Genomic DNA, 13,122 nt, shown 5'->3' with positions numbered 1-13,122 from the left:
CAAACATGTAGACACGAGTGATCCAGTGGATATAGTGTACTTGGACTTTCAGAAAGTCTTTGACTCACCAAACACTTAAGCAAAATAAGCAGTCATGGGATAAGAGGGTAGGTCCTGTCATGGATCAGTAACTGGTTAAAAGATGGGAAACAAAGAGTAGGAATAAACTGTCAGTTTTCACAGTGGAGAGAGGTAAATACTAGGATCCCCCAAAGATCTGTATTGGGACCTGTGCTGTTCAACATATTCATAAATGAGCTGGAAAAAAGGGTATAAGTAGTGACGTGGCGTAGATTGCAGACTACAAAATTACTCAAGCTAGTTAAGTCCAAAACTGACTGCAAAGAGTTACAAAGGGACCTCACAAAACTTGGCAACAAAATGGCAGATGAAATTTAATGTTGATAAATGCAAACTAATGCACATTGGAAAACATTATCCTAACCGTACATACCAAATGATAGGCTCTAAATTAGCTCTTACCAGCCAGAAAATAGATCTTGGAGTTACTGTGGAAGTTCTCTGAAAACATCTGCTACTACATGTGCAGCGGCCATCAAAAAAGCCAAGAGAATGTCAGGAACTCTTAAGAAAGGCACAGATAAGAAGACAGAAGCTATCACAATGCCTCTGTATAGATACCTGGTAGGCCCACATCTTGAATCCTGCGTGCAGTTCTTGTCGCCCCATCTCAAAAAGGATATATTGGAATGGGCACAGGTACAGAACGGCAAGAGAAATGATTAGGGAACAGCTTCCATGGAGAGATTAAAAAGACTCGGACTGTTCAGCTTGGAGAAGAGACGACGACGGGGAGATACGATGGAGGTCTCTAAAATCATGACTGCTGTGGAGACAGTGAATCAGGACGTGTTATTGACTCCTCCACATAACACAGGAACTAGGGGTCACCCAGTGAAAGGAATAGGCAGCAGGTTTAAAACAAATACAAGGAATTACTTCTTCACACTATGCACAGGCAGTCTGTGGAACTCGTTGGCAGGAGATGTTGTGAAGGTCAAAAGTAAAATTGGGTTCAGAAAAGAACTAGGTAAGTTCATGGAGGCTAGGCCCATCAGTCACCGTTAGCCAGGCTGGGCAGGGACACAGCCCATGCGCCGGGTGTCCCTAAAGCTTTGACTGCCAGAAGCTGAGGCTGGATGATGGGATGGATCACTTGATAAATTGCCGGGCTCTGTTCATTCCTGCTGAAGCACTGTCAGAGCCGGGATACTGGGCTAGGTGGCTAGGTCTGACACCGTATGGTCATTCTTGTACCCTTAATCCGAAGGCCATTCCTTGCATCTTCCCCAGAGAGTGCTGCAAACCCAGTGCCACTTCCCCATTACCTGGCTGGGGGCTACGAGGAACTCTCTTTGGCTGGTACAGTGTACCTGTCTGCTCACCCAGGGATGGAGCCCGCTGCAGAGTGCAATAATCTGTATGTTCAGGGAACTTGTTTTTCCCTTTGATCTGCAGGTGGCACATGTCATATAAAGTGTCTGTCCTCACGGCCCTTCTCTCCCCAGAGCACCTTGCAGAAGCCTCTTGTGGCACTCTCTGCCCTTCAGCACTGGAGGCTGATGGAAGGTTTGAGGAAGTTACAAGGAAGAGAGTCCTTTACCAGCCCTGCTAACTGCACTCACCCTCTGCCTCAGGGTAAGAAGCTCATTACCCTGGGTTTGGGGAAGTGTTCCCCTCCCCCACATGAGTGCAGCAGGTGATGTGACTTCCTCTTTCCCCAGCCCCAGAGCCCTGCTGCTCAGTGGAAGTCACTGTTCCCTATTGCTGTGAGAAGCAGCTTTTGACTGGATGAGCAGGAGGGCTCCCAGGGACTGACTGGCAGGTGAGTCACAAGGGAAAGAGTCATTCAGAGAGGAGCCCAGTCAAAGCAGCCAGTGGCCTTAGGTTGAACTCTGGAACTTTCAGCTCAGTGTCAAGCGATTAGCTCATCAAAAGCTGGGGCTATGGGGTAAAAGTTGTGTTGAAACAAGTGAGAGAGGCGCTGCCCATGTGTGCAGCTGCCCTACAGGGCGCGTAGGCTCTTCTCTGCCCAGGCCTGCCAGATGGCTGGTGCTGCAGATGCTGGTTAACATGAAACATGCTGTTTTCCCAGAGGTGTTCTGAATGCGTTCTGGCTTCCACTTCCTAGAAACATTCACCATGTCCTCATGGCTCCCACTTAGCATATGGACTCTGTCTGCAGCCATCCAGCCCTTTGGGGCTGCAGGTGGGAGCGGGCCAGCATTGCACTGGACTGCAGCTTGGTGCTCCCTGCTGAAGGGAGAGGAGCTGGGATACTGTTTACCCCCTCCCCTGCCTCCGAAAAGACTGGTTCATTCTGTGTGGGAAGAATCTGGTACACGCTTCCCCAGCGTGTGCATGTGTCATTTTCCACTCATGGTGGGGAGTTTTGCCACTCCTCCACTGCCAGTAAATAGGTGCAGTGGCTGCAGGCTGAGAATTCTTTGGGGCTGTGGGGTGGGAGTGGGGCTGGAGGAAAAGAGTTTCTGTCCTACCCCACCTATATTCCCCACCCCCTTCTCCTCACACACATGCAGCCTGCAAGCAAGCTCTGGTAGAGCTGCAGTGAGAACATCGGCAGGTGTGGGCTCATGCAGGGGGAAGGGCAGGTTGATGGAGGGAGCTCAGTCACCCTGGTCCTTATTTTCCCCCTCAAGGATCTTGAAGGTGGCGAATTCTTCTCCCTTGCCTCCAGCAGTCAAAGAAAGCATGCACGATGGGGTCCCAGCCACCCATTTGTGCCCTGGGTTCATCCACCCACTGGGCAGTGAAACTCACTCCAGTGATGGGCTTTCCTTAACTAGGGCACATGGTAGGGGCTGGGAGGCTCAACCCACAGGCGGTAACACTCCTAAAAGCTTTCTCCTGCCCATTCAATTTTCTTGGCTTAAATGCTCTCTTTTCTGGTCTTAGCACCCCAGAGCGGTTTTGGTTCCCCTCAGAGAGGCAATGGAAAGGCTGCCTTTGCTGTGTCGTATCTAAACTGGGCAGGAACAATGAATTAGGGCCCACACTGAACATTGGTTCCTGCTCTGGCCTGCCAGTCGCTGTTTAACCTGCTGGCCCAATGTTCCTCGAGTCACTCCCAGGTTTCATCTACAGAGTTAATAAAATGGTGGTAAGTGAAGTCAAGTTTCAACTCAAGGAGTGTTTTGGGGCCGCAGCAAAATAGCTAGTGAGTGAGTGAGAGCCCCTGGCTGCAGGAGCCAGTTTAATTGGTCTAGGGGTTTTTACGAGCAGATTTTATGTTTAAGCTCACACATGGCCCAGGAGCGATGCTGCAGCAGGGCATTACTCTCCTGCATGGGTCCTGAGGGAATTCAGGTCAAGCCTAATTATACCTAATTGAGCAGCCCCACTGCACAGGGCTTGCAAAATAATGGGTGTAGGCTGGAGAATAAAGCAAACAAGATGAGAGGTAATTAGTGTCGGAGCTGGGACCATCATGCCCTGGTAAATACCCAGCAAGGTGTGAACCTCCTGAGCAGCCCTCTCATTCCACATTTGTACAGGTTATTCAGCACTACCAGGACACTAGGAGAAATTCAGTTCCCTGCTAGCAGCTGAGTCTTTACAGCCTAGGGAATAGGGCACTGGACTGGGACTCAGGAGACCTGGGTTTGATTCTTAGCTCTGCCATTGGCCTGCTGGGAGACCTTGGACAAGTTTCTTCCCTGTGCCTCAGTTTTCCCTATCTGTAAAATAGGGACAATGAGACTGCCCTCCTTTATACAGCACTGTGAGATTGAAAGGTGGAAAGCGCTATAGAAGAGCTAGGGATTTGTTAGAGCTGCCATCTCCTGCAAATGGATCCAGGTTGTTACTGGTTTCCTGGCCAGTGTCTTTTCTCCAGACAGTTCTCCAGGGGGTGGGTATTTTGGATTGATTTCTTTGTCTCATGCCACAATAGTGCTGTGTCCTTCTATAGTCCCTTTCATCCTGGGATCTGAGGACTTTGCAAATGAGCCTCACAACATTACTGTGAGTAGGAAGGGTAAGACATGTATAGGGTTCCGTTTATCCTGCACTGTAATGCAGCCACTTCTTGGATGAAACACAATAACTTTAACCATGAACAGCAATGTCCAAAACAGTTTAAGAGAAGTGAAAAAGTTCAATATCCAAATGAACTTGCCAAGAGAATTTAGAGCAGCAGGATGAAATTACCTGTGACGCTTCCTGCAGGCACCCAGGGTTGTGAGGCATCTCGCTACCGCCTGCCTTGCCTGTGCCTGCTGGGGATCCTTGACTCCACTAGCCACGGACAACGCAAGCACTGCCCTCTCAGCTTAGCAAGCCCCTCTGTCTCGGTGCAGGAACGCTCCACCTACTCTCCCTCAGGGCATCTCCCGGGAGTGGACAGCCCAAATCCAGGGGCACTTTCCAAATTCACACATCTGCTACTCGCAAAGGAATAGTACACGCCAGTTTCACCTCAGAATCACTGCTCCACTTAACACACAGCACTTATACTGGTTTTCACTATATACATATCTAAGTTTATTTAACAAAGAATTAAGATTCAAGAAGAAGCCCGTAGAATGATGGAAACAAATGGTTACATATAAAAAAATCATAACATGCATTCTAGAGCCTAGACTTAGCTAACAGGTTACGTTTTAGCCCTATGGAGTTTAGCCCACCCCAAAGTTTTTCTTCCAGTGTTTTACAGCCTGGCTGGCTGTGACCGTCTGTTCATAAGGTATGGATGCTGACAGCTTATCCCATCGGTGAAGGCTACCAAGTACACCCCTGTATATTTCATCAATTCATTGTCTATATTTTTAAACTCATGAGCTGCTTCTAAAACAATTCCACAGTGACATAGAAATGTAGCTCCCTGTCTAGCAGGTCATGGATGGAAGGAGGCGTGCCCAGGGAAGGCATCTGTCTCTTCTACAGCCCAGGCACCTCCCAGAAATACCCTCCTAGGTCTCTCAGAATCAGAGAGGCCTATAAACATGTTACAGTAAAAGCTTTGTTATCCAGCATGTTGGGAGGATGGGGGGTACTGGCTTGGAGCTGCAGGGACATGTCGCCACTTGCGGGGAGCCACCCAAGGTGAGCGCCGCCCCGGATCTGGATACCTGGAAACCCTATCAGAAATGCCAGTTTCTAGAGCTTTCCAGTTGGTAAAGTGCCAGATAACACAGCTTTTACTGATTTATCTTGCTCTAGCCTCTTCTTTGTTTGCCCTGACTCTCTGGTAAAGATCTTTCATGCCTGGACATAGCAAAATTGCCCTTATTTGTGAAGAGAGAAACCAGCGGGGACCTCATTTCAGATGGGGCTAGCGGATGTGAGGGCTTTATTCAGGTAAGTGGGAGCGATGTTTTGAGCAGTGCACCAGAAGCAGCCATGTAGCAGTTACTGCTTCTGGTGTCACAAGGATTCCCAGCACTGAGCTGAGTCCAGGATAAATGTACACCCAATGCAGTAAAATCACCTGCACCATCCCTGGCGCTTTGTTTCTGGCTGATCTTGTATATTGTCCAGTAGAAGTTGGTTGCTGTGATCGCTGCAGTTGGGCACAGTAGCCAGCAGAGGGTGCCGTGCGTCCATCCAGCCTGCTCACCCTGGCTTCATGCTCCAGCTGCTTGGCACTTGCCCTGGCCTGTGTGCATAGCGTTTGTGAGCGTTTGGGCATGTCCGTTTGGTTCCCATCTGCAATGCCCACTCCCCACAGCCAGGCCAGGTTATTCTCGCACCAGGGACTCTGCTAATTCACAGGAAATCAGGGAGAGTTTAATTGTTTTCTCCTCTTTTTTTCCCATGCAGCTGAACAAAAGGTTCATCATCAGTTTTCTCCATGCCCATGGGAAGCTGTTTACCAGGATTGGGTGAGTGTGCAGGATGTTTATTTTATTTTCCTACATTACTAGTCTTTTTGGAATTTAATATTGTTAGCAACTAGGCTGTGTTTGTAACTGAGGGCATAGGGTGTGAATTCTTGCAGGCCTAGCCTCCTGGTTCTTCTTCTCCTTAGCCGCCCTCCATCCTGTGCTGGTTATTGTTTGGGCTTTTTCTCTTCTCACCCACCTCGAGGCTGTGTCCTGTCGGGCCCTGGGACGGAGTATAAGCCTGGCCCAGCCCTGTGGGCTTTGGAACTCCCAGGAGCTGCCTTGCATTTCCCAGATCTCCCAGTCCTCTCCTCTGTATGACTGTTCCCAGCTTTGCCCACCGCGTTCTTACCCAGCTCTCCTGGCTTCTTCAGGTCTCACTGACTGCTCAGGTGTGTTTTTCTTGAGGAATTTGCGTTCCTCTGACTGCAGACCTGCTGTCCAGAAATGGTGAGACAAACGCTCTCCCTTAGTCGCTTTGGCTCCTTTTCCTTGGAGGCTGTTGGCTAAGCGCTACCCTGGCAGTGGGAGCTCATTTATAAAAAGTGCTCTTAGCATGTCTGTCATAATGGGGCGTCAAATAATTGGATGGCCGTCCTTGAAATACAGTGAGTCTGATCAGGCCTGGGCTGAGATCCCAGCCTGGGGGATTCGGGTCTGACCCAGGGAGCACGAGTGCAGCCTTCCCGTGTTGTCTCTGTTAGTCATCTGAGATGGGCCTGTTACTGTCAGGTGCCTGTGGTGCGAAGTGCTTGTGTCTTTGCTTTGTGTCTGGTGTTGTGGTGGGACCTATTTCTCAATCCAAATACCCTGAGTTGCTCTGTGTGTAATGTACCTTTCAGTATGGGAGCTACTTGCTCAGCACCATGTTCCATCTCTTCTCTTCCTCCCCGCGGCCTAGAGGGTGGTATTGTAACCAGGTTTCCCGTGGCTCCTGCAGTCTCTGATAGGGCCGTTTGTTACCAGTTACCAAACTGAGACTTGTTACAGGCCACCTGAGAGAACCCAGCACTGGCCTGACTGGCTCATGGTCCTTTCTGGGATAGCAAATTCTTTTGACTCAGGCAATGTAGGTTCTTGCTCTAGCCAGGATCTGTCTTTCAGCCCTTCCCTGGAAAGCCCTCCCCAGTCTTATGGGCTGGAGGATGTCTTCATTAGTAGTCATGTAGAAACTCGCAGTGAGCTTGGCTTGGTGTAAAGCTGCAGTTCCTGCCCCAAGGAGCTCACATTCCAAGCTGGCTGAGCAAACGGTGCCTTTGAAGCCACAGGTACCTGCAGTTTCTGTTGTCTTTCCGTTTGAGTTCAGGATCTTCCCATCTCAATGCAAAGTATGAGCCACTCTGGCTAATTCAGAGGAGCGTGAGCCCATTGAGCTGCTCATGGCTAACAATGTGAATCCCAGTCTGTGTCATGAGTCTGTTTATCTGAATGTGGGCAGCATGCTGGCCTGGAGTGAGGAGTCAAAGAACTGGATGTCCTCTTGGATGGAGAAAAAAGGGCAGATGGAACTTTTAGTAACTGAATCGTGTTTCTCTGCCTGAGGGCACTGTGTCCAAGGACCTGCCTGTCCTGAGCTCTGCCGAGGCTGTGCTCATGGCTGAGTTATGGTTTGAACGCTTGCCAGCAGGATGGATTAATGGGGATGTTGTGGTGATCGCTTGCAGATTTGTCTCCTGAGACTTTCATGAAATTAAGATGCAGCATTTTAGGAGGTCACTTCCCAGGACAGCCATTTAAAAAAATCCAAGTATGTTTAATGACAGACTCTCTCCCTGCCGTTCCTATTAAGGGAACTTGAAAGTAATATCAAGCCCCGGAAAGGGAAATCAGCTGGTGGTGCTAAACAGCTTCTGTGCTTAAAATAGGTGAATGGGGGAAAATAGATCAGACCTACTGTTTGTACCTAGATCATTAAACTGTGGATGGCATGGGCTGTGTTTTGTGGCATTAATTAGAATGTCTCACCACTGAAGACCAAAGGCCGGCAGTTCAGTGAAGACTTCCACTTCACTGCTAACCTGCTGGGCTCTGAGCTCAGTGGGCTTACCACACATGCTACCAGATGTGCTTGAGTATCAAAGCACAGCTGCCAGAGTTGATGAAGCCTTCACTCCTTCGAGCCTTCCAGAGTCCAAACATGACAATAACGTTCATTTCCTTTTGTAAGAAAGGAACAAATGGGGGAGAAATCCACCCTGCAAAGGGGCCCTTTGCCGTGCTGAGGTCTGGGCCTTGTTTGCACTCACAGGATGTTGGCTCTGTGGTGAGTTGTACATGGTACAGGAGACTGTATCGAAGTCCGGAGGCCTTTAGAAACAATCCTAGCTCTTAAACACCAGGAATGTTCCCTCTTCCAGGGGGAGCAGCTTGACTGTGCTGAAAGGGGCCAGCCCCATTCTGGAGGGCTACAGAATAGCAGGGCTGTTGTAGCAGCCAGCATTTGATGCAGTGGATGGCTTTGTGCTGCTTTGGCAGACAGTGTGGAGGGCATGGGCTGTCCTGCCGCTGGGTTGCACTGGGTTTTAAAAGGCACCGTGAAGCGCAGCCTTTAAAAGTAGAGTGGGTTGCACTTGGAGGATGTTGTTGGATCTGTGACGACTAGGGCCCTACCAAATTCACGTCCATGAAAAACGCATCATGGACCATGAAATCTCTTTTGTGTGCTTTTACACTGTACTATACAGATTTCACAGGGGAGACCAGTGTTTCTCAAATTGGGGGTCCTGACCCAAAAGAGAGTTGCGGGGGGGCTGCAAGGTTATTTTAGGGGGGTCGCAGTATTGCCACCCTTACTTCTGTGCTGCCTTCAGAGCTGGGTGTCCTGAGAGCGGCGGCTGTTGGCACCCAGCTCTGAAGGCAGCGCCCTGCCAGCAGGAGCGCAGAAGTAAGGGTGGCAATCCCACACCAGGCCACCCTTCTGCGCTGCTGCCTTCAAAGCTGGGTGGCTGGAGAGCGGCGGCGGCTGACCGAGGGCCCAGCTCTGCAGGCAGCAGCACAGAAGTAAGGGTGGCGATCCCACACCAGGCCACCCTTCCTTCTGCGCTGCTGCTGGCGGGGCTCTGCCTTCAGAGCTGGGCTCCCGTCCAGCAGCCGCCGCTCTCCGGCCGCCCAGCTCTGAAGGCAGCACTGCTGGCAGCAGCAGCGCAGAAGTAAGGGTGGCCGTAACGCAACCCCCACTACAACAACCTTATGACCCCCCCACAACTCCTTTCTGGGTCAGGACCCCTACAGTTACAACACTGTGAATTTTCAGATTTAGATAGCTACAATCATGAAAGGATGTTGGGGAAGCCCAACAACATTGTCCTTGTGGGTTACCAGACGCATCCCATTCATCCAGCATAGAGCCTTCTCACATTGCAAGGTCTGAATCTGAGTGGGGGAGGATAAAGGAAATCACTACGTTTGCTGAGTGTGACAACTGGGCATGTCCTGGAGGCCCCTGCGTTCAACTGCTCTAATGCTGAGGCTGCCCCTGCTTTTCCCAGGATGGATTTCAGCTTTCCTGTGCATCTCTGGAAGGGCACACTGGAGCCTTGTGCCACTACTGACTGGATCTGGCGGTCTTCCTGGCACAGTGCCCTGGCATTGGCTCTTCACCAGGACAGAACCACTTGCTGGAACAGTGTGGGGTTTGTTGGGGGAGTTCAGCAGTAAGGATGGGAGTAACACTCTCTCCAGTCCACTAGTATCTCTGGAGGATGTTAACAGAATCTAGTGAAATTAGACATTTTTAAATCAACAGGTTCAGATAACGTGCATCCAAGATCTTTAAAAGAGCTGGCTGAGGAGCTCACTGGACCATTAATGTTGATTCTCAGTAAGTCCTGGAACACTGGGGAAGTTCCAGGAGACTAGAAGAAAGCTGATGTCAATATTGAAAAAGGGTAAACAGGATGACCATGTCATTACAGACCTGTCGGCCCAACACTGATCCCAGGGAAGATAATGGAGCAGTTGATACAGGACTCAGTTAATAAATAATTAAAGGAGGGTAATGTAATTAACAAAATGAACATGGGTTTATGGAAAATAGGATCTATCAAACTAACTTGATATCTTTTTTTGATGAGATTACAAGTTTGGTTGATAAAGGCAATAGTGTTGATGTAATATACTTAAACTACTGTCTGGGGTTTGGCTTGGTACCATATGACATTTTGATTAAAAAAACTAGAAATATATATAATTAACTTGGCCAATATTAAATGGATTAAAAGCTGGCTAAGTGACTTTTGCAATGTCTGAAAATGTAATTGTAAACAGAGAATCATCATCACTGAGCAGGTGTGTTTCTACTGGAGTCCCTCAGGGATCAATTCTTAGTCCTACGCTATTTAACATTTTTATCAGTGAGCAGGATGAAAAGATAAAATCATCACTGAAAGTTTGCAGATGACACAAAAATTGTGGGAGTGGTGAACAATGAAGAGGACACGTGACTGATAAGATTGGGATTGGGATTGCTTGGTAAACTAGGCACAAGCAAACAATATGCATTTCAATATGGCTAAACGTAAATGTACACATCTAGGACTAAAGAATGTCGGCCATACTTACAGGAAGGGGGACTCTGGGAAGCAGTGACTAAATAAGATTTTGGAGTCATGGTGGATAATTAGGTGAATGTGAGCTCCCCATGTGAAGTTTTGGCCAAAAGGGCCAATGCGATGCTTTTGGAAGCACAAACGGGAATCTCAAGGAGCAGAGAGGTTACTTTACCTCTGTGTTTGGCACTGGTGCAACCACGGCTGGAATCCTGAGTCCAGTTCCAGTACCCACAGTTCAAGAAAGTTGCAGATAAATTGGAAGGGGGTCAAAGAGCCATAAGACTGATTAAAAGGATTAGAAAACCTTCCGTATAATGATAGATTCATGGAGCTCGATCTGTTTAGTTCAGCAAAAAGAAGGTTAAGGGGTGATTTGATTACAGTCTATAAATGCCTACAACGGGAACAAATATTTACTAATGGGCTCTTCAGTCTAGCAGAGAAAGGTCTAACCCAGTGGTTCTCAACCTGTTAATGCTGCCCACAATGTGTTAAGTGGGGTGCAAGTTGAGAACCGCAGCCCCCTTCCACTCTAAAACTGCCCACAGTGCCCTATGACTGGCACCCCTGCCCAAAGCAGGGCCAGGTGTGGAGCCCTGGGCGCAGTCCAGGCAGCTGGACCCCAAATCCTGCTGCATGGGGCCGAGCAGGAGCAGGGTCCAGACCCGGACCCCGCAGGGCCGGGCAGGAGCAGGAACCCAGACCTGAACCCTGCAGCGCAAGGCAAGAGCTGGGACCCAGACCCCACGGCAAGGGGCTGGGCAAAAGCCTGGACCCAGACTCTGACCTGCAGGGCCAGGCAGCAGCCAGGACCCCCAGCCCCCGGTGGGGCCAGGAGTGGAGCCCCACCTACAGCCTGGAGCAAAACCTTAGTTCCTAGAGCCCCCACCCGCAGATCATCTCTCCCGTCCCCTGCCCTGTGGCACGACCAGCTCTCTGCTGGCAGGATTACAGGTGCAGTCTGCAATAGGTTGTCTCCTCCTCAGCCAGCCCTGCTCCCTGCCGGACCAAAGCGGCAAATTTTGAATTTTTTTTAGCACACAGCTGGGCCGCAGCTGTGTGCTAATTGGGCCATATGCAGCCCGCGGGTTGAAACCCGCTGGTCTAACCTGATCCAACAGCTGGAAACTGAAAGTAGAGAAATTGAGAATGGAAATAAAGTGTAAATTTTTAAAGGTGAGAGTAATTAACCACTGGAACAATTGACCAAGGGTTATGGTGGATTCTCCATCACTGGCAATCTTTAAATCAAGATTGGATGTTTTTCTAAAGGAACTGCCCTAGGAATTCTTGTGGGGAAGTATCCTGGCCTGTGTTATGCAGGAGGTCAGACTGGATGGTCACGGAATCTATGGAAATACCCTCTAGTAGACGTCCCCTGCAGAAGCAGAGAAGAGGCAGCGCTGATGGATTGAGCAGAGACTGGGAGAATGTGTCTGCCCCACATATCTGTCTGCCATTAGTTTGTGAATCCTTTGGAGGCAGGGATCTGTCTTACTCAGGGCTGTAAAACAGCTTAGCACCCTTTTGGGGCTATATAAAGAGTGATACTAAATGAAGAGCAGCATAAATGTGTCAGGTTTCCTTGGATGAAGGTGCCTGTAACTGCTAAGGCCTTTGGTGTTGAAAGGACGCCTTGCTCAAAGCTGTGGCATTGCATCTGGTGGCTGGTCCCTCTTGATGAGTGATAGTAGCTGTGTGTGTTTCAGGAAACAGCTGTGGTTTTGACACTGGTTTTCATACAGTGACTACCAGCATCTAAATGAGACTGTTAATCTGCAGGGGACCCCACATCCCTCTCCCGTGGCCAAGCTGGGGCTCTCACAGATGAGACACACTGCCAGTGTTCCGGTGCTGGGTAATGTGGAGGACCCTGACTGCCCACCATATGACCAGGGGGCTGGGGCCAGCGTGACAGAGCCCGCGCACTGGGAGCACTTTCCTCTACAGGAAGTGGCTCTCTCAAACAGATGATATTTACAAAGTCAGTTGCCCCCGAATCCATGGGTGTGGGTCAGGCTGACTTCTCCATTCTGTCTGCCAGCTCCAGCACTCCATGGGCTGCTGCTCCCCTGCAGCTGATGGGTGGGGTGGCTATCCCAGACATGCAAGAGCTGTGAGGGTCTCCCTCTGTCCCCTCCTGAAACGGATGGGTTGTGCTGCTGTCTCCCTGTGCCCCGAGGCCTTGGTGCAAGCATTCCTGTTGCTCTCTTTCTGTCTGCAGGATGGAAACGTTCCCTTCCGTGACAGAGGAGGTCCTGAGGGAGTTCCAGGTGCTGCTGAAGCATAGCCCCCCTCCCATCGGAAGCACTCGAATGCTGCAGCTCATGGCTATCAACATGTTTGCGGTGTACAACTCCCAGCCCAAAGGTACCAAGCATTGTCAAGGAGGGGGGCTGGGAAGTTTTGCCCTCTTCTGCGTGGCGAGTGATTAAATCTATGTTGATGAAGAAGAGCAGGGGAGAGGTACTGAACGAGCAGCCTTCAGGGAGGCAGAGCTGCCTTTGAATGCCTGCTCTGTGGAAGGCAGTAGAAAGGGCCCTGAGGCCAGCATCCCAGGGCCTCTCCCCGGAAAGCACTGCTCTGTTCTGAGTGGGGAAAAGCTTACGAGTGTCTTCCTGGAGTCAGGCATAAGTGTGTTGTGGAGGAGGAGGATGCTGATCCGTTACACCTCACTTAGAGCCTGTCCCCAAGAACTGAATGAATGC

The 13,122-nt window shown here is 49.9% G+C and overlaps 1 protein-coding gene across 5 annotated transcripts in view; it reads left to right on the top strand.

Annotated features, from left to right (window-relative positions):
• SMG6 (SMG6 nonsense mediated mRNA decay factor) overlaps positions 1–13,122 on the top strand; it is a gene marked incomplete at its 5' end in the record, with an annotated part of 165,735 nt that overhangs the window by 34,983 nt on the left and 117,630 nt on the right. For all 5 annotated transcript variants that reach the window (XM_084651033.1, XM_084651031.1, XM_084651030.1 and 2 more), the window contains 2 exons: positions 5,803–5,864; positions 12,639–12,784. In XM_084651033.1, the coding sequence (XP_084507159.1) occupies positions 5,803–5,864; positions 12,639–12,784 (208 nt within the window). The remainder of the gene's footprint in view (positions 1–5,802; positions 5,865–12,638; positions 12,785–13,122) is intronic.

This window comes from Lepidochelys olivacea, assembly GCF_965140295.1.
Source record: "Lepidochelys olivacea isolate rLepOli2 genome assembly, chromosome: 17".
Taxonomy (NCBI): domain Eukaryota; kingdom Metazoa; phylum Chordata; order Testudines; family Cheloniidae; genus Lepidochelys; species Lepidochelys olivacea.
This window is presented reverse-complemented; position numbering and strand designations above follow the sequence as displayed.